The sequence below is a fragment of the Typopeltis vanoorti genome, chromosome 14, assembly GCF_054136105.1.
Source record: "Typopeltis vanoorti isolate ZY-2024b chromosome 14, IOZ_Tvanoo_1.0, whole genome shotgun sequence".
Classification (NCBI taxonomy): domain Eukaryota; kingdom Metazoa; phylum Arthropoda; class Arachnida; order Uropygi; family Thelyphonidae; genus Typopeltis; species Typopeltis vanoorti.
In genome coordinates this window covers 120,233,053-120,255,000 of record NC_143562.1, presented here as the reverse complement: position 1 = coordinate 120,255,000, position 21,948 = coordinate 120,233,053, and the positions used below count along the sequence as shown (strand labels likewise).

Sequence of the window (21,948 nt, the reverse complement as noted above, 5' to 3'; positions counted from 1 at the left end):
TAATGATCATAGCTTTAATCCTTCAATATGCAAGAATGGATTTTTGGTTTTAACCAAAAATACATAAAACCAGAAGAATTTTTTTTTTTTTTTTTTTAATGTTGAGCACATACACAAGAGGTTGGTTAATCAACCTATAATTACATTAGTATCATGTATGGGTAGTGGGTTGGGAAATGAGGAACTTGTTTACATTTGATTGAAATGACTGTATATTGCATTCCTTGAAAAACACAACAGGGAAAGACTGTTCCACAGTACAATAGTTACAGGGATGAAGGAGAAATAGAAGAATACTACCCTTAAAGAGATAGTGTGAGACTGGAATGGACCAAAATCTCTGTTGTATTCCATATCCTAAATAGCAAACCTATCTTGCCAATAAACCTGATCACACGCTCATCTTCCATGGGATCCAGTAATGATAAGTCATTTCTCCCTTTTGGGATCCATTCATGAACTCATTTTCAGTCATCTACATTATATGTCCATACCATAAACATCTATTACTATCAATTCTATCAGTGTACTATGCACTTTAATTTATTTATTTTGTTTTTTTCCAATCCCTCTTCATTTCTGTTATGCTATCACGAAATATACAGCTTCTTTGTAGTAATCCATTTCATAACTAAAAGCTTATTTTTGTTTTTCTCAGTCAGTTTCCAAACTTAAATCCACACATAATGACTCTTTTTGATCACCGATATATTTTGTTTCTTCCTTAGACAACAACACTGAAATGAGTTCTTTTATACAGCTTGATCTGTCCAATTGTATTTAGGATTTGCTTATTACTATCTTCTCATGATATACTAGTTCACAAATACTTAAATCAATACAGTTTTTAATTAAACCTTAGCTTCTAACAGAAAAAACCTTAAGAGAGCAAAAACGAGTGTTTGCTCGCTTAAGGTTTCTGCCTGGTCTCTGAAGAGAACCAACCAGTTCAAAACAGCTGTCAGGCCAGTGAAACCTTAAACAAAATGGACTAATAAAAAGTGAATATATATAGACACTTGAGTGGCACCTATGTCTTTTAAGTAGCTCACGGTAAGCAACTCATGAATGCCAGGGAGTGTATTCCGTTAAACTCTTTGGTCAAATTAACTTACAAAACTTTCATAGTTTCTACATTTGGCTTTGAAATAATGCTGGATCTAATATCCACTTTGCTTAAGTAATTTACCTTCTATTACTGTTTTGAGAAGTCCTTCCATCCATTCAACATGTCCAAAGTATTTCAATTTTTTTTCTGTCAATATCTTAAGTAGCCTTAAAGTGCTGCCAATCCTTTCGAGCACCCATTCATTTGACCACCATTCACTATAGGATATCCTCAACAGCCTCCTGTAATACCACATCTCAAAAGTGACTATCCTTTTCCTATCAGACTCCTTTAAGTTCCAAGTTTCACATCATGTCACTGTTGGAAAAAAATGCTGTATCCAGTATCCTCAGCTTTATTCCTGTGGAGATAGATTCATCCTTTCAGATTTTAGACACTCTGACTGTTGTTTTATCCATTCCTAATCTTCTGTCTTCTAAACAGCAACTCTTTGCGTGAATAATGGACCTCAGGTACTCAAACTTGCTGACTTTCTCATTTCTTTCTCCGTTAAGGTACACTTGTTTCTCAGGAGCTTGCCTGTTTATATTTTCTTTGAGAACCATAATCTTCATATTACTAGAACTGAGTTGAAGTTTTCTGTTCTTACTGATCTCATTAACTTTGTCAAGGATTCATCCAAGTTCTTCCCTGTCATTACAAAAGGAGTACTGTATCATCATCATATCTCAGATTACTGATCAATCTGCCAGCTATTCTAATTTCTGTGTTAAGCTCATTCAATGCTATACACATGATGTCCTCGGCACAGATATTAAACATGTGAAGAGCAGAAGTCAGCAACCTTGCTTAACTCCCTTGCCAACCTGAAGCCAATCAGTTAATCCAATACCTGTTGTTGCTCACTGTACAAATTAACTATCAACTAATCAACAATCACTATTATATATTTTGCCAATCAAGATCTACAGCTGATCTCCTGGCCAACATTATCCACCTCCGGACACATACCATGAAAATTTTGGAGAGACCTGTGTTGTTGCATCTGACATTTCCAAAGCATTTGGTAGGGTCTGGTATTGAAGGCTTTTCAACAAATTGCAATCTTATGGTTTGTCTTCCTTGCTTTGTAGCTGGACTGCCAGTTTGTTTTCAGGTTGTTGGCTACGTGCAATAGTGAAAGGCTCTTTCCTCAGAATTTTCTATTAATACAGATGTGTTACTCAGGGCTCAGGTATTTTACCAACTTTCTTCCTTAAACATATAAATGACCAACTCTCACCAACCTCAAACCCTATTTGCAGTTTTCCTGATGATAGTACTCTCCATTCATCCTGCTCATACAATAAACATTGCAGTGCTCAAATATCTCTGGCTTCAAGGTCATCTATAATAAGTATTCTAAACACTATTATTCACAACATACTGCAATGGAGATACAACCTAGTCATGTTTACTATGCAGCAGAACTAGCAACCATCAGTTCTCCCTCCCATTTCTGCTAAAACTACAGGTACACAAGTAACAGCTGCCCAACATCCTTTTACAGTTCGAATTGCAGACACACCAGACCTGTAACTCCTAGTCATCTTTTTTCATCCACTTCAGTTCTGTGGAACAGCCTTCTATGGAAGAATACCAACAGATTATTTTACTCTTGAACCTAACCCACACAGCATTTATTTGCTGTAGGCTTAGTGACCTCTCAATGTGTGAGTGATATAATAAAAAAAAATATATATATATATTTGATTTCAATAAGGCATTTTAGACTCTTCAAATTTAAACATACACAGGTTGGCAACAGAAGAAAAGAAGAGTAATTAATTCTATAGTTCTATCTGCAGATTTTATTTTAGATAAATTGAAAAAATGAGTAGATGCAGTGCTGATGATGTGGTGGAGATTTGCCTCACTCAGCACATTGCATGCAATTTTATGCTCAAGTTTCAAGCACATATTCAATTTATTGGATAAATATGAATACTTACTATGGTCAATATCCACAGTTTTCCAAGGGATATACTGAGTAGATGCAAACTGAATAGCTAAACATTCTGGAGGCCACAGATCAATAAAATTTATAGGAATTATTACTTTCCCAAGCATATCTGCCAGTTTTATCTAAACAAAAAAAAAATAAAGATATGTATAAGGTATGCATTAGAACTCGCAAAATAATATGAATTATTCACTTCTACATTCTTTTTACTGAGTTCAAAAATGGTACAGCAAAGTACTACACATTTAATTTTCCAATGTGACCACTGCTGTTTGATTTGTACAATAATGATATAGGAAATAGCTTGAAAGGAATTCAGTTATTTGCTGATGATGCAAAATTAAGTAAGTAATAGTTAATCAAGGTGATGTGGAAAGCTTACAAGACTATTTAAAGGATGTCAATATGGTCAAAAGATAATGGGTATAAGTTTAATATGAAGAAATGTAAAGTTATGCATTTTGGGATAAACAGATTACAAGCTGTATATCACATCGGTGGCAATGTACTCCAGGAAATAAATGAAGCTAGATATTAAAGGGTAGTGGTAAACAGAGAGTTAAAGTTTAGAGGACATATTGCTAAGGTAGTCCATAAGATTACTTGGCTAGTAAAAAAAAAAAAAAGCAAGTTTAGACAAGGAAGTTGTAATTCCTCTTTATGGGGATGTGAAAGCAGTGAAGAAGATCCAGAGGTGAGTAGTCTGTGGAATGTTACCTATGAAAATAGACTGAGTGTGTGTGAATTACAGAAGTTGGTTGATAGGAGAAAAAGAGGGGTTATGATAGAAACATTTAAGTTGGTTAAAGTATTTCACAGGAATGATGCAGGGGAAATGTTTCAACACTTGGCTTGAGGGACCAGAACAATCAGGGGTCATCTCTGGGAGTTGAATAAAAGTGTTGTTAGTAGGGGTGAGGACTAGATTTTTTGCTTGGAGAGTTGTGAATGAGTGGAATGGGTTGTCAGAGTCAGTTGTGAGTGCTTTGTCTGCTAATTGGTTCAAGGAGAGGTATGATAGATTGTGTGGATAGATTGGGTCTCCTGCAAAGAGTCTTCAGACTCCATGGAGGCACCCGCACAATAATAATAATAATAATAATATAACACCTTTTTAGTGACAAACATTTTTATCATATCTCCTCTTTTTTTTTCATATATTTTCAACATATCTACAGTGTTAAGCACTGGTCATTATAGGAATGTGCACCGAACAGAAAAAATATCATTGGATATAAATATAAAGGTTATTGGATATAAACTTTAAAATATCATTGGATATTAAAAAGAAGTCTCTTAATTGGAAAGCAAGTAATGCAATTTAACATTATTTGTTGTTCATAAAAACAGAAAAACTGATTTCTAAAACTGAACAGTGATGATCTATATAATGGTATTTTGAAAGGAAAGAAAACATGTCCATATTTATTTCAATAAATTTTATTTGAAAAAAATTATAAATATTTAACATAACAATTTTCAATGCAAATAAAAATGAAAGAACATAAATTGTCTTGTTCTTCTGCAATGATTTAAAGAATAAAAGACAGCAAATTTACTACTACTAAATAAATTTGCTGCAAAGGCTGATATTTGGTCATTTCAGGATTGATTATTTACTTTTGCATGTGAAATTTATTTTTATTTTTGGGAAGAGACAATAAATTGTGCATGATAATGAATGATATGATTGCAAGAATGTGCAGAAAAAGAGGTTTGGAGTTTGTTGATGTTTGGAGTGTGTTTGAAGGAAAAAGGCAGTTGTATGCTAGAGATGGACTGCATCTTAACATGGAAGGACATAAGAGATTGAAGAAGTTATTGTTTTCTGAACAGGTTGAAGTTATTGGGCAGGGAAACTAATATTGAAAAGGTTGAGTGTAAGAGAGAGAAACTTCAGCACTGATTGTGTATTTATTGATCCTTATAGGCAGAATAAATTGCAGAAGAGAGGGGAAAAAAATCGGCATAGGACTACGGTAGTTAGTGACTTATATATCAGTTCTAAAGCCGGTACAAGATCTAGAGGGAATCTGCAATTTTTGTATACCAATGCTAGAAGCATTCGAAATAAGAGAGAAGAATTTTTGGCATTAGTCAGTGAAATCTCACCAAAAGTTGTAGGCATTAGTGAAACTTGGCTGTCAGCAGAAGATGTGGTCACTGGAATTGAATGTGATGGGTACAGTATTTTCAGGGAGGATAGAGAAGATAGAACAGGAGGAGGAGTACTGTTGATGATAGCTGATGCGTTGCAGCCAAAGAAAGTAGTATATCATGATGATAGACATGTGAATGAGAGTTCATTTGAGGCAGTCTGGTGCGAAATAGTGACCAACGCAACAAAATATACAGTTGGATGCTGCTATAGGCCAGGGAGTACAGGGGGAGATATTGAATTCATGCATCAGCAACTTAGTGCAATGAGTGAAGGCTTAGTGATTATTATGGGGGATTTTAATTATGGTGATATCAATTGGAAGGAGGAAATATCACGTAGCAAAAAGGAAATGGAGTTCATACATCTGCTACGAGATAATTACTTGAAACAGCACGTAACTGAAGGGACACGTGGTGTGAGAGTGTTGGACCTGGTTATTGGTTCAGAGGTTATATGCATAAATAAGGTGACCTCGTTACCTCCAGTTGGTGAAAGCGATCATGTGGTATTGACTTGGGAGGTTGCAAAATCTGTGGATTTTTCTATTAAGAAGGGGTATGTACGAAACTACAGGTTAGGCAATTATAACAAGCTTCGGAGTGAGCTTGCAGCCATCCCATGGCAGAACATATTGCAAGGGAAAGATGTTAGCAGTGCTTGGGATAAAATCAGTGGGTATCTGAGGAAAGCAATATCAGATTGTGTCCCCATGGTCAGGAGGTCAAACAAGGCAGGCATTAGATGGATGAGCAGTAGTATCAAGCTTGAACTACAAAAAAAGAAAATGTTATGGAGAATTTACAAGGAGAAGGGCGATCAGGACACCCATGAGCAGTACAAGGCTCAAGCTAGGAAGGTTACCAGCATAGTAAGAAAAGCTAAATCAGATTATGAGAAGACCTTAGCCAAAGAGATCAAGGGTAATCCCAAAGAGTTCTTCCGCTATGTGGCAAGTAAGAGGAAGAATGACTTCGGAAGGATAACCTTAGTGGGTGCTGATGGTATTGAGGTGACAAAATCAGATGTAATAGTCGAGTTACTGAGTGATCACTTCTCAAAAGTCTATCACCCAAGTGAGGATATCTCTATACCTATAGCAATACCTAATGTGAGAATTGAAGCTAAAGAATCAGAGGTATTAAATATATTGCGAAACTTAAATGCAAACACTGCGGTAGGCTTAGATGGAATATCAGCTCGGGTGTTGCGTGAATGTGCAAATGAATTGTCAACCCCTCTTACCTGGATATTTAATTTAAGTTTGAACTCTGGTATGGTCCCTAGGGAGTGGAAGTTAGGCAAAATGGTTCCTTTGCATAAGGGTGGCTCTAAAACTGCAGTATTGAATTACAGACCAATCACCATCTCAGGAGTAGTGGTAAAAGTATTGGAAAAGTTGGTTAAAGACAAAATTCAAGAATGGGTGGATCAGGATATGATACTCTATAGAGGCCAACATGGTTTTGTTAAAGGTAGATCCTGCCTTAGCAATCTATTAACTATCCATAATAGAATAACATCAGAGTTGGACAAAGGAACTGGCTACACAGTGGTACTTCTGGATTTTGCTAAGGCTTTTGACAGGATACCCCATAGAACACTGTTATGCAAATTGGAGCAGATGGGAATGGATATTAAATTGGTGATATGGATAGGAGAATGGCTCAGGGAGAGATACCATAAGGTGGTGTATGGAGGAGCCGAGTCCAGAATGAGGCAGGTGACCAGTGGTGTGCCTCAGGGCTCTGTGCTTGGGCCAATGTTGTTTAATTTGTATATAAATGATATAGGAAACGGCTTAAAGGGAGATATTCAGTTGTTTGCTGATGATGCAAAGTTGTGTAGTGCAATAAAAAATCAAGCTGATGTTGAAAGTTTGCAGGAGGATTTAAATAAGCTGGTAAAATGGGCAAAAGAAAATGGATGTCAGTTCAATGTGGAAAAGTGTAAAGTCTTGCATTTTGGGATTAAAAGATTACCAGCTGTGTACTACATAGATGGAAAGGTACTCCAAGAGATTGATGAGGCTAGGGACTTAGGGGTATTGGTAGATAAGGAGATGAAGTTCAGAGGACACATTGCTAAGGTGTCCAAGATTGCACATAGGATTACTTGGTTGTTGAGGAACACACTGACATCCAGAGATAAAGAGGTTATTATTCCCCTTTATAAAGCATTGATACTTCCACATTTGGATTACTGTGCTCAGGTCTGGTCACCTGGATTCCTTGGAGATGAGGAGGCTGTGGAGAGGGTTCAGAGAAGAGTGACCAAGTTGGTGAGTGATATAAAAAATGCTCCCTACATTGATAGATTGAGAGCTTGTGGATTGCAGAGATTGGTTGATAGGCGAAGAAGAGGGGATATGATAGAAACATTCAAATTACTAAAAGGTTTTTATAAGATTGATGCAGGGGAAATGTTTCAGCTGTGTGATAGTGATGGAAGAACAAGAGGTCATCTCTGGAAATTAAAGAAGAGTGTGGTTAACAAAGGTGTCAGAACAAGGTTTTTTGCCTGGAGGGTGGTGAATGAGTGGAATTCATTGCCTGACTTTGTTGTGAGCTCTTCATCTGTAAATGAATTCAAGAAGAGATATGACAGATATTGTTTTGCTAGCTTGGGTCTCCCGCGATGAGTCTACTGACTCCATGGAGATACCCGTAATAATAATAAAAAGTTTAAATGTTGAAGGACAGTGAAAAGAATTAAAAGTAATTCATTAAACTCAGATCAAGTGATACAAAGGTCACCCCATAATTGGTGTTAAGGGATTAAGAGCAGGGGAGGATAATTACAAATTATATAAAATGTACATTTTTTTTAATTGTTCTTATTTATTTTTACATAGTTCAGAAACCCTGCTCTAGAGACCAAACATGGAACTTTTTCAAGCCACTTCAGGTCAATAAGTAGGGCAGTGGTCTTACACCAGGTAATGAAATTCATCTCCCACCTAAAGACAATCACCAATATCTATGCCCACATCATGATTTGAACATGCAACCTGCTGGTTGGAGAGTAGGTAAGCTAACTACTCACCAACCAGGCCAGCAATACGAACAGCATCAGTGGCAATATTGCCTAAACATTAGTCCCTAATTTTTATTTTTTTAATTCCATTACTGAAAAAATTCAAAATAGCTGAAGAACAAGATGTTTTTAATTTACACAGACTTGCCATAAATACTGTTAGTACAACTTTCATATGACCACGAGCTACCCACAGAACTGCACACAAGCTGGTTTCATTAGTGTCACTGTGTGCAACCAATATTTGCATGTTTATCAGTAGAGAGAGAGTTGTCTAGCTGTATGAGTTAACATGCAGTGGGGAGTTACGAGAATCATGTAGCTGTAATAGCACTTCACAAGGTTGGAATGCAGCCACTTGATATGCTCAACACACTAAAAACACTTGGGATAAGTAAGACAATTATGTATTGGACTATTAACCATTATAATGATACATAAGACATATCTGACTGCCAAAGAACAGGTCAACTACACTGCATTAGGATGAAGAAGGCCTGTGAAGGAATGCCTCCACCATAATCCTGTGAGAACATAGAAAGTATTGTCGTGATAGATGGATGTGTTGGATCGTACTTTCTTGTTTTTGATCCGCCATCTTGTTTTAACTCTGTTCTTAAACAAGTAATAAGTTGGTGGTTGATTACTAATTTAAATATAGAGAAATTTATATTTTTAGACTGCGCCACTCTATATCTAGATTAGTCTAATGAAATGTAGTGAAACCAACCATCTACTAATTTTATATCAATATTGTTTCTTACGTAGACCGAGTTTATCTCTTATGTTTGAAGCTCCCGCTAGGTCCGATAATTTCATGAACGGTGCAGTAAAGGAGATTCAGGCAAACACAATTTTAAAATCATCAAAACAAAAACATTTAATTCTGGGTTATATATTATACATATAAACTCAATTCTGAGAACAAGATAATATAAATGTCTTAGCTTAACTGGTCACAACATCTTACAGAATCAGTCTATGGGCATACTGCTATCAGACTAATAGCTTTCACAATATCAAAATAACTTTTAATAGAGTTCAATATCACAAAATCTCTTAGTAACAAATTTTACTATTATCACACAGTCAGTAACGTCTCAATACATTAATGGTGACAACTGCTTCATGAGTATACACTTTCATACTTCATACTCCGGCTCATTTCAGCAAAAAACGTTACAGTTAATGTGGGGAATAACAGGAGGAATTATACATATATCTCTGCACTGAAGTAACATAAAATTGGACAGTTCTTACCAGATAAATCCTTTGCTCATCAATTTCACTGGGCACACTTTACAACTATATTTACTTAACATACTATGGCAGCACTATTTAGAACAAATCTTCTCAATGATAACTGAACTATTAATGGTCACACTTCACGTGTATAGACGTACTTGGATAAAGGAAAATGCTCATTCCTTCTTTAACACTATTCGACCAATTCAGCTCTCTGTTAAAGTTCCATGAAACTAATGGAACACGTAGAAATTCTTTAACTTCTAGAATTATTCTCAGTTGCCTATTACTTTCCTGGTCCTCAAATAGTCCAATTACAGCACTAAAGTTCCAGACACAGCAATCCTTTGCTGCCACTCAGTATTCTCCTAGTCTGTCTGTGCTATACTCAATGCTCTCGTGACCCAGAATGGTCGGTCCTAAAAAGGAGAAGAGCCATGGTTTTCTCCTTTTTCAAATCAAAATAAACAGAATAATATTTCAATATACCTTATATACCTCCCTTCTTTTTCCTGCCCAAAATTGTTTCTCACGCTCTCTTATGTCCATTCCTTCTCTGCAGTTGAATACCATATCTCGTGATCCATGCACGTGCTAGCTATTTCTAGCCCGTCTCCATAGTAACAAACAAAATAAAATAAAAACAGAAATATTGCATAACATTATACCTTTACATACTGGCAGTGATAAATAAAAAATCAAAATATTATAATTCACATAAAGCATATTAAACTTATATATGCAATTCCTCATAATATTAAATTAGGAATAATCAAAATAAACAGAATAATATTTCAATACAAGGTCCTATTATTGCTAACACATATTTTAGATTAATTAATAAAATTTAATAAATAAACTCAAGGCAATTATATGAATAATAATTTACAATCATGGGATTAATATCAAATAATTTTTACAAGTATAGTCTTTGGTATGGTGGATTAAGTTGGATTCTGTAAGAAATATTAATAATTTAAATTTCTCCTTAATCAGAATCCAACAGATGTCTCAGAGAGAACAATGCTAGATGTATCAACTGATGACCTGGGGGTGAAAGAGCCTACTGTCATTCTACCAGACACTAATTAATCATAACTTATGTGGCAGAGGGTGATAAAATCAAAAGGCACTTTTCTGGTGGTAGGTGAACAACAGACACCGAGATATCCTCTTCATGGATAAGATTTTCACCATTAAATAGTCGTTTAACTGCCAAAATGATCAGGTTTATACCCCAAATGGTCACATAGCATGTACCATAGCACCCAGAATTCAGAGAGGTCATCACCCTATGTCAGTGATGGTTTGTTTGGAAGTGACATATATCAGGGGTATCCAAGTTGCATTTCTGAGAGAAAAGGATCAAAACCTCTGCCAAAGTGTATCAAGACACCATGCTGGAATCTGTGGTATGGCCATTGAACAACATCTTGTTTCATGGTAGGCACTCAGCCCCTGCACACAAGGTGAGGATCACACAACAGTGGCTGGAGGCAAATGTGCACACCCACATATCACCATCTGATATGCTATCTGAAAGTCCCGATCTGAATCTGTTAGACTTCAAATTGTAGTCGGAGCGTCAGAGAGTAGCCTTCAAGCAACAAAATCCCAGCATTGCCAACTTGAGGGTGGAATTAGAGCGAGCAGTGGCAGCATTTTCATTGGATGTTGTGCATGCCGCCATCAATATGTGGCTCACAGACTTCAGGCATGCATGAAGGCAAAATGGGGACATTTCGAACATTGAGTGCTACTATATGCACATTATACATGTCATTTGTATGTGTTGAAAGCTGAAAATTATTTACTGATAGATTAAAGATTTATGTGCTGTTTCAAGTTGTAATAGTATTTATGGTTAGACTAAGTATAAATTAAAAATCTTAAAAATAAAAGCACCATTGTTTATATTTGTATCTTTAATATTTTAAAACAAGCATATACACCAATATGTTTGTTTACACCAAGTCATTAATCGGTGAAACTAGTAACTTTGGCTAGATTTCCTTCTAAACATGAAGAAATTACATTTTCAAATAACTGTAGCAATTATGGATGTTTATAGTTGCTGAAAGTTTATGTTTACATTGTATATAAACTAAGGTCAATTTAAAATAAATCCATTTTGCCAAAAGCATATCACTGATATGATAGAATAAAATAAACTCACCTCTCTGTTAGTCCACTGTGTTTTGCCATACATTGGTGTAATTAATGGAACAAATATGCGACAATGCCTGACTGCAAGATTTAAAGCATCTTGCCAATCTGTGCCAGTTTTGATTTCATGAACATCCTTAATATTGAAAATAAAATCATAATAGTAAAATAAAGAGGTGTTAAGAATCAAAGCATTAAAATTTTCATTAAGTAAAAATATTTTTTCAAGGATATGTTAGCTATACTGCTATATTTAATAGGAAAAAAAAGTCAGAATCTGTGCATGCATACAGACACACACACACGTTCAAATTCTATCCTTTTTCCTATATTCTCATTATGGCAATGTTAGATCCATTCAAAAATATGGGAGTTAGCCCCCCCTGACTCACTTATTTTAATGTCATTTAAAGAACAGATACAAGTATTTCATACTGTTGAATTTCACGGAAGCATTTCTCTTCAAGTGCATAAATTCAGAGCATTGTAGTATTTTTAGTTTGGATAGTTTTATTTATTCCTTTTTTTTCTGGACAGAAAGTTTAAGCAAGTTAGCTAATGGTGAAAGCTATCACAAAGGGAATGGTAGATAATGATTTAATGCAGGTAGAGATATAAAGTAATTTGTAGAGTTGGCAAGGCAGGCACGGCTTAATAAATGAGGACCATAATGTCAAAAACTAATCAACAATGTATTTTGCAGCTATGCCAGATGGTGAAAAATATGTAGTTCCACTGATAATTTATAAATTGTGGTTCATGTTTAATAGCAAGAACTTACATAGGAAATTGATGGGCATAGAAACTAATGTCCCAATTATTTCACACTATCGAATTTCAAGAAGCATTTTTCTTCAACTGCATGAATTCAGAGCTTTGTAGTACTTTTAGGTTTGGATGGTTTTATTACTTTTTCATTTTAAGGTATTTTTTTTCTGTTAGATGTGGAGAATCTTGAAATCATATTGTTAGACAGCTTCAAAGAGAACCAAGTTAACAGAATAATGATACTGCAGAAGACTGGTCTGGTTAACAATGAGATATCTAAGTTAACAGTAGAGATTTTTGAGGGTATAGATCAGATAAGAAGACTATTTGCTTTGTATTTGGTATGTATGTATGTATTCTTGAATTATAAGATGCAAGAATGCCTATGGACCCAAGGAGATAATGCAACTGATGAATACTAAATACCAGAATCCTCAGAAACAAAGGTGAGAAGTTGCTGGCAATGGTTAACTCTTAGTGAAAAATTACAGGCATTAGCTAAGAAACTTTCATAGTTTCTATATTAAGCTTTGAAATAATGCTGGATCTCTAATATCCACTTTACTTATATAATTTTTTTATTGCAGAACTGAAGCCTTTTGGCTCTTTATTTTAGTAAATACTTTTACACACTGACTGAGAGTTCGTTAACAAAAAATATACCTCTCCGATATTTCAAGTTCCTTAGTACTGAATGAGAGTTTTTGCTCTCTTAAGGTTTCTGCCTGGTCTCTGAGGAGAACCAACCAATTCGAAACAGCTGTCAGGCCAGTGAAACCTTATCAAAATAGACTAATAGAAAGTGAATATATAGATGCTTGGATGGCACCTATGTTTTCTAAGTAGTCCATGCTAAGGCAACTTGCGGATGCTGGTGAGTGTATCTGTAAGCTCTCTAGTCAACTTATTTTTACGAAACTTTCATAGTTTCTACATTCAGCTTTGAAATACGATAGATCTAATATCCACTTTACTTACGTTATAGGCATTACTCCTACTTGATTGGCAGAGGAAGATATAATTACAGGAATGGAATGTAAGGAGTGAAGAGGGAATGATATTAAGAGAAGTACTGCTATTAATGGTTTGCTTTTTTATTGCAGATTTTCATATAAAATTTGTTAATGCAGTTATTCAATTTAGTTACACAGCTCCAAGGACTGCTGGATTTATTTAAGAACAGGTTTCATCTTCATTCGTTCATTCAGTAAGGTATATACATAACTCAACATTGAGTCAGAATCTCTGTTTGCTCTACTTCATTCCTAACAAGCTAAGAAAGCCAATTATCTAGCTCTGACTCTTATCTTTACCTGTGCAAAAGACAATAATCACTTATATACAACTCCTTGACAATGTTTCAAACCAAAAGCTTTTGTTGGAAAAAAAATGTGTTGTATCCCATACAGAATGCAACCAATCTAAATGAAAGCGAGTTAGTTTATCTCATACAAAGGTGGAAGAGTTTTTTTCTCCTGGAAATTCAGGTTCCTTTCCACCTTCAAAACAGAAATGGCTACAGACATATGTGGTGAAAGACATGACAGACCATGTAGATAAGGCTAAGCATGACATTCAATTATGTTCATATGAAGCTAAGTTACTTGATTGCAGACCACTAAGCCCAAGACAGAAAAGGAAAGATGCAGCAAAATATTAGAAATTTGATGAGAAGAGAAGAAAGAGGTCAAATGAAATAATAAAAAGAAAGTGCTAAGAGGCAAGTAAGTGAAAAGAATCGAAGAAAAGAGGATCAATTTTAATTTTTTTTTCTTTTTGGCAGTTTGGGTTCTTTCAGTATTTGTCAGTTTTGACTGACCTCATACTCATTTGACAAATTTTGCAGTGATCAAACACATTCCAAGCCTCAAGATCTTCTACATTCAAAGCCTTAAACAATAATCTTTGTGGCATTTTTCAAAAAGAGGAGAACAATCCTGCCAACTTCAGTGCTACCAAAACAGTCCTGTTTTTGTTCCAGCAAAAAAAAAAAAAAAAAAAAAATCTTTATTCACTTCCTATTCAGTAACATCCAGATCTCTAGCCTTTCTTGCATAAAAATATCACATCCATATCATTCCTAATCAACAAAAACCTTCTTCTCAAGATATTATTACTTTTCAAATGCACTAAAAGCTGCTAATTCTGTACAAGATCTGCAAATAAACATGAGTTTAAAATGTTCACATTATTTGCGCTGAAATGTGAAAACAGTGCTCTGAAAACCTCTCAAATCCATGATGTTGTCCAAAAGTGTCTATAAGGTAACTGATGACTCCTCTTTCTGAAACTCAGTCCAACTACTATTTCAAAAAATGGCATGTTTTAGCTTTTCTGTAGATATTTCTAAGCTGATGGAACTCAGTACCATTCCAATGACTATCCATTGTTCCTTCACTGTCTTATAAGCCAAAGTTTAATTAGCAGAAGTTTCAATAACACTTCACAGTTTAACTATGAAACAAATGAACTATCTTTTCTGCCATTTTATCTAGCATCTGTCCTGTAAAACAGCATTCCTTACTAAGTGTTCTCCAAGGAACACAACCTAAAATATTTCCATCTCTTGTAACCCCTGCCTACAACATTGTATTAATGTGCTACTAGTGCTGTAATCTGAGCATGAGTAATATAAAGAATATATATAAAAAAATAAAAATAAAATAAAAAAACTTTATAAAGGTAAGAAGGTCAGATAAACTAAACATGTCTATTTCTTCCTTTTATCAGCCTGAAAGTTATATGTGATTAAAGAAAAAAAAAAAAAAAACTAGAGAACTATATTACTAATAATAAACTGCTTAGAAACTTACCAAATAAACACTAAATCCAAGACGAACAAGTTCTGTCTTCAATGCTAAAGCATACTGTGATGCTTCAGCACGAACATAGCTCAAAAGAATAGGTTTGACTACTTTATCTTCTTTGAACAGTCTTTTCATTTTATCACTTTCTCTTGTTTTCTTAAATGACATTTGTTCTAATCTATAAATGAAGCAAGAATAAATCATGATAAACACAATAATTAACTTATTCAAATATTTCATGCAAAAAATGTAAACATTTATTATTATTTGTTTGGTATGTTCACTTTAAAAAGTAAACATCTATCACAGTTTTGGAGAACTGAGAAAAAAAATTATATGGATGACAATTAATTAAATTCATATAAGTAACTTTCATTATAAATGATCTCGTTATCTCATATACTTGATTTTATTATTGTCGTACATAAGGACTATCACTGTCTACCCCTGTCTGCTGTGTTCGGTGTCCTACTGCCTTAATGGTCTATGTGGTATTTGTCTTTATATAATTTCTGACCCTTTGAGCAAGTTGTCTGGCAAGAGAAAAACAAAGGAAACTAAGAGTGAAAATAAGAATGTCAATAAAGAACAAGTGAAGAAAAGGCCAAGAAAATCCTTCCTCAGATATTAATTTGGAAGTTCTGAGTTGGTTTGATAGAGTTGAACATACATTGACATTCAAAGAACCACAAGACTGAGTGGTTTTACAGTGATAATGGCTGATACAATTTGCAAGAGCACTCAATTGTACATGAATCTCAGCATGACCAAAGTAACAAATTCTTGATGCCATGCAATTGTTGTTGTTGTCTTGTCCTTCAAAGAGTCTTCGATATTTCCATGTACTCCTTCAACTGCTTTGGCTATGTCAATGATTTTGTTCTTATAGAGCTGTTGTTCAGGATTAGGGTCTATTGCTTGCAAGGCTGCTGTAATTGCTGGACAGGTAAAAATGTGAGTGGGTGTCAGTTCAGTATTAGGGCAGTTATTGCAGTTTCTATATGTTCTCGTATCATCTGCATTGATCTTCAATTCCTCTAAAATGTCCTATTCGGAGTCTTGCTATTCTGCTATTCTTTCTGTCAACATTGATTTCGGGAATTTGGTGGCATATCACTGATTTCAGTGGAATTAGTTTAGATTTTGCTAGTGCATTAGCATCAGGAAGGGTTATCGTGTCAGTTTCTTGGTTGAGTTCTCTGGTATCTTTTGCTAATTTATCAACTGTCTCATTATAATCAATATCTACATGAGCAGGATTTTATGTTGGAGGTTTAATGGATTTTTTACAACACTCAAAAAGAATTAAAATAGAATTTAATACTTCCTATATTTCGTCCTAGTCACTAGGACATCTACAGGGATTACAAAGACAATTAATGTAACATGCACACAAAAACTTACAATACTAAGCCCAACCACGTGGGTGACAATAAAGTCCTATCTAGGTGGAGTGCCCTCTAAGGGCAGTTGTAGGTGGCCTGGAATGTAAGGTGGGACCTCTGGTGATGACTCTTTCCCAAATCTTCGGAAGCTTAATGCAACCGTATTTGTTAAGATTTGGTTGGTTTTTGAGAGCTGCTGCTGCTTCTAAGAAAAGTCTCTCTTTCTTGAATTTGCTGTGGTGGAGCATGGTGGTTTTCTTCCATGATACTCTGTGGGTGGTGTCCAAAACATGGTCAGCCAAGCCTGAATGGCCATAGTTGTGTTTAATGATGTACGACTTGTGTTCCTCCAGGCGGATGGATGCTGATCTGCCTGTCTGTCCAAAGTACGCAAGCTTACACTCTGCCTGGAGTGTACTTACTTTGTACACTCCAGGCAGAGAGAGAGGAGGGAGATGATCTTTCGTAGAACGGATAAGGGTAGCCAGTTTGCGGTAGGGCTTATATGCTGTGTGTAGGTTATACTTTTTTAGTATCTTGGCTATTTTTTCCGAAGTGCCACGGATGTAGGGTATGGTGATGGCATTTTTAAATTCTTGTTGACGAGAGGGACGGGGAATGGGGGAGGAATTGATTATTTTTTTGATGCTGTGTTCGCTGTAGCCATTGGAGAGGAAAGTTCTGTGTATGTGGTTAAGCTCAGTAGTGAGGGCGGTTCCACTGGAACAAAGATTGTGGGCTCTCTTGGTAAGGGTTTTAATGATGCCATATTGTTGTGAGGGGTGGTGGTGGGAGAGTTTGTGAATGTATCTGCCTGTGTGTGTGGGTTTTCTGTATACAGTGAAGCCAAGTGTATCATTAGGCAGGCGCGTGACTAAGGTGTCTAGGAAGGGTAAACAATTGTTCTTTTCCTTTTCCATAGTAAACTGGATTCTTGGATGTAGGCTATTGAGATGACCAAGGAAGGAATCTAACGTGTCTGGGCCATGAGGCCAAATAGAGAACACATCATCTACATATCTTAGCCAGATAGAAGGTTTGAGTGGGGCTGAGTCTATGGCTCGTTTTTCGAAATCTTCCATATAGAAATTGGCAAGGGGGGGTTAGAGGGGGGAGCCCATGGCGGTTCCCTCTATCTGCTTGTAGATTTTGTTATTCCAAGCGAAATACCCAGAGTTGATGGCAAAGGAGAAGAGATCTAAGATGTCAGAGGAAAAAACGTTTTCTAAGAGAGATAAAGTGTCAGTTAAGGGAATATTGGTAAACAAGGAGGAGATATCAAAGCTTACTAATATGTCTGTATTATTCAAGGTTAAATTTTCTGTGAGGGCTTTAAAGTGGGTCGAGTTTTTTATATATAGGAAGCTGAATTTCCGGTGAGGGGGGGGACAGAGAGTTGGCCAGCTGTTTAGACAGTCTGTAACAAGGTGCATTGGTGGCATCTACTATAGGCCTGAGTGGGGAATTAGGTTTGTGGATTTTTGGTAAACCGTATATTCGGGGGGGACGGGAGCGGAAAGGTTTAAGTTTTTTCGTGACGTAGGGGGGCCAGGAGGTTACTTTTTAAGTAAGATTTTTAATTTCTTAACTTGCGTTTTTGTGGGGTCGTGTTCTAGCGGAATGTAGGTAGCGCGATCGCGGAGGATAATGTTCATTTTACGATTGTATTCGCTGGCATTAAGGACAACTGTGGCATTACCTTTATCCGCTCTGGTGATGACGATACTTTTTTCTTTGCGTAGTTTCTGGAGAGCCATGCGTTGGGAATAAGATAAGTTACTTTTTGGAGGCGAAGAGTGAACGAGGATGTTGGCTACGTCGAGTCTGATGTTGTTGGCTACCTCCGACGGTAAGCGACCGATCCCCCGTTCGACGTTAACCATTACATCGAGCACCGACACTTCTTTCGGGGCGACGGCAAAATTACGGCCGAGGCAAAGGGCGCTGACGGCATCATCGTTGAGCCTTTTGGACGAGAGGTTTATTACTGTCTGGAACGGTTGAATTTGTGGTTGTGGTTTGTCTTTAACCAGGTTGTTGTATTTCTTGACGTGTTTGTTTTTTATTTTCTGAAATTCTCTCTGTGCGGAAGTTTCCGAAATGTCAGAGAGAATCGACCAAAGTTCAGGGTTAAGAACGGTGGAGAGCTCCGCTTGTAAGGAGCCAATGGCGGCGTTCGTCACTGCGAGGGCGGCACGAGTAGAGGCGATTTGCTCGCGTAGTAATGCTAAGCTGGCACGTTTGTATATCCGGAGTGCTTTTTTGGAATGGAAATTGATCTTCAATTTAACACATTTCGGTATCACTCTTGTATCCCGACATCTTTTTAAAAAGGCCAGCCTATTTAGTTGTCTAGATAGTCGTAGTTTTGACTTACCGTATTGCTTGGATTTGCGTGCTAACTCTTCTCCATGGATGATTAGAATTCTTGTGTAGAGGCTTAAGTGCTGTGAGGACATTATGTTGGAGGTTTAATGGATTTTTTACAACACTCAAAAAGAATTAAAATAGAATTTAATACTTCCTATATTTCGTCCTAGTCACTAGGACATCTACGGGAATTACAAAAGACAATTAATGTAACATGCACACAAAAACTTACAATACTAAGCCCAACCACGTGGGTGACAATAAAGTCCTATCTAGGTGGAGCGCCCTCTAAGGGCAGTTGTAGGTGGCCTGGAATGTAAGGTGGGACCTCTGGTGATGACTGTTTCCCAAATCTTCGGAAGTAAGCTTCCGTGTTTGCAACCGTATTTGTTAAGATTTGGTTGGTTTTTGAGAGCTGCTGCTGCTTCTAAGAAAAGTCTCTCTTTCTTGAATTTGCTGTGGTGGAGCATGGTGGTTTTCTTCCATGATACTCTGTGGGTGGTGTCCAAAACATGGTCAGCCAAGCCTGAATGGCCATAGTTGTGTTTAACGATGTACGACTTGTGTTCCTCCAGGCGGATGGATGCTGATCTGCCTGTCTGTCCAAAGTACGCAAGCTTACAGGAACAGGGTACTTTGTACACTCCAGGCAGAGAGAGAGGAGGGAGCTGATCTTTCGTAGAACGGATAAGGGTAGCCAGTTTGCGGTAGGGCTTATATGCTGTGTGTAGGTTATACTTTTTTAGTATCTTGGCTATTTTTTCCGAAGTGCCACGGATGTAGGGTATGGTGATGGCATTTTTAAATTCTTGTTGACGAGAGGGACGGGGAATGGGGGAGGAATTGATTATTTTTTTGATGCTGTGTTCGCTGTAGCCATTGGAGAGGAAAGTTCTGTGTATGTGGTTAAGCTCAGTAGTGAGGGCGGTTCCACTGGAACAAAGATTGTGGGCTCTCTTGGTAAGGGTTTTAATGATGCCATATTGTTGTGAGGGGTGGTGGTGGGAGAGTTTGTGAATGTATCTGCCTGTGTGTGTGGGTTTTCTGTATACAGTGAAGCCAAGTGTATCATTAGGCAGGCACGTGACTAAGGTGTCTAGGAAGGGTAAACAATTGTTCTTTTCCTTTTCCATAGTAAACTGGATTCTTGGATGTAGGCTATTGAGATTGAGTCACTGTATTATAATTTATTCTGATTGTTGAAATGATGATAATTTTAAGTAAGCTTTGAGTGCTTTATTTATTGCATAGAGCTCGCTGGTAAAGGAAGCAATTCTCCCAGATCCAACTTTTAATGCAAGTTTTTCACCATTTGGGAGTAGAAGGAGAGCACCAGCACCTCCATTAATCATATTGATGTCTGACAATTCATCAGTATAACTTGTTTGGAGGATGAAAGAAGGCTGATAGTATTTAGGCCTTTTCTTTTGATTATTTTTTTGTACAGGATTTGGCAAGGTTTAGATTTATGGAGGTATTTGAAGGAAAAGGACTGGAAAATATAAGTTCTTTATTTATGTGGGCATTTAGATAATCAAGACCAATTTCCTTCCTGATAGTGTCATCATATTGTAAAGTTGATGATCTGCGAAGTCTGCATTTTTAATGTTCATAAGTTTTTAGGGAGATATGATTGCTTTGGTAGCTTCTGATATTATTAATGAATTTCATGGTGGCAAATTTCCATCTGCAGAAGTTAAATTGGCATCTTCAGGGATTAATACACTGCTATTAAACATGTGCAAGCAAGCACATGTCAGTAATAAAGATGGAACAGGAGAAATACAGAGTTACCTAAAGTCCTATAATTATGCTACCTAATGGCTTTGGTTGGATGTTCTTGGCTGACTGTCTGCCAATGAGGATTTCCCATATGAGAAACAGTTCGTTGAGGTTAAGAGTTGCAGCAATTCAAGGAAAAGCCTCTCAAATCTAAATTTGCCTTGGTGAAGTAAGGTGGTTTAATCCAATAGATCCTGTGCCGGGTGTCTAGGACATGGTCTGCAAATCCCAAGCAGCCATAGTGGTTGAAATGGATGTAATCCTGGTGTTCCAATATACTGATGTTGGCTGTCCTACCTGTTTGTCCATAGTATGAACAGTTGCAGCCGCAGGGTATCTAGTAGATTACAAGTGGTCACAAAATTGTGTTTTTTTTTAAAAAAAACCTTGACCACCTTCTCTGAGATGCTGGGAATGGTGATGGATTTGTTGTAATCTATGTTTGGAAGGGGGAATATTAAAATTCTTTTTATTTGGTGGGAGGTGTAGCCATTGACCAAAAAAGTGTTTATGTGGGTGAGTTCTGTGTTGAGTACACTGTTTTCTGAGAAAATTAATTTTGCCTGGTGGACTAATGTTTTCATACTTCCATGTTGGGGGGAGGCATGATGTGACTGTTGATGGATGTATTTACCTGTGTGTGTGGATTTTCTGTGGACTGTGAATGTCAGAGATTATCATTACCAAGACCCCATGGAGTCAAAGATTCATCTGGGAGGTCCTTTTATCATACACACAGCTCATCATACCATGCTTTAAACACACTCAAATTCTCTGCAGACATCATCTCAGGCAAGGCATTCCAATCATTCACAACTCTGCATGAAAAAAACCTGCTTCTCACTCCCGTTTTATACAGTTTCCAGGGATGACCTCTGGTTCTCCCCTGATCTCCCACTATTTTCTGTAGAACGTCACCAACATTGATCCTATAACAACCCCTTACTAACTTGTAGGTCTTTATCATATCTCCCCTCTTCCTCCTGCCCACCAGACTCTGCAAATTGCATCTTCTCAATTTTTCCTCATATTTGACATTCCAGAGGTTAGAAACTACCTTAGTCAGTCACCTCTTGACCCTTTTCAAGAGCTCTTTGTTCTTCTGAAAACCAGATGACCAAATTTATTTGACTGTTTTGTAACTAGGGTATCTAGGAAGG

The 21,948-nt window shown here is 36.7% G+C and overlaps 1 protein-coding gene across 1 annotated transcript in view; it reads right to left on the bottom strand.

Moving 5' to 3' along the window:
• Positions 1-21,948, bottom strand: part of LOC150099864 (uncharacterized) — a 133,624-nt gene that overhangs the window by 75,699 nt on the left and 35,977 nt on the right. The window contains exons 5-7 of the mRNA XM_090404502.1: positions 15,258-15,429; positions 11,687-11,812; positions 3,061-3,193 (exon numbers count right to left, since the gene is read on the bottom strand). Of these exons, the coding sequence (XP_090260628.1) occupies positions 3,061-3,193; positions 11,687-11,812; positions 15,258-15,429 (431 nt within the window). The remainder of the gene's footprint in view (positions 1-3,060; positions 3,194-11,686; positions 11,813-15,257; positions 15,430-21,948) is intronic.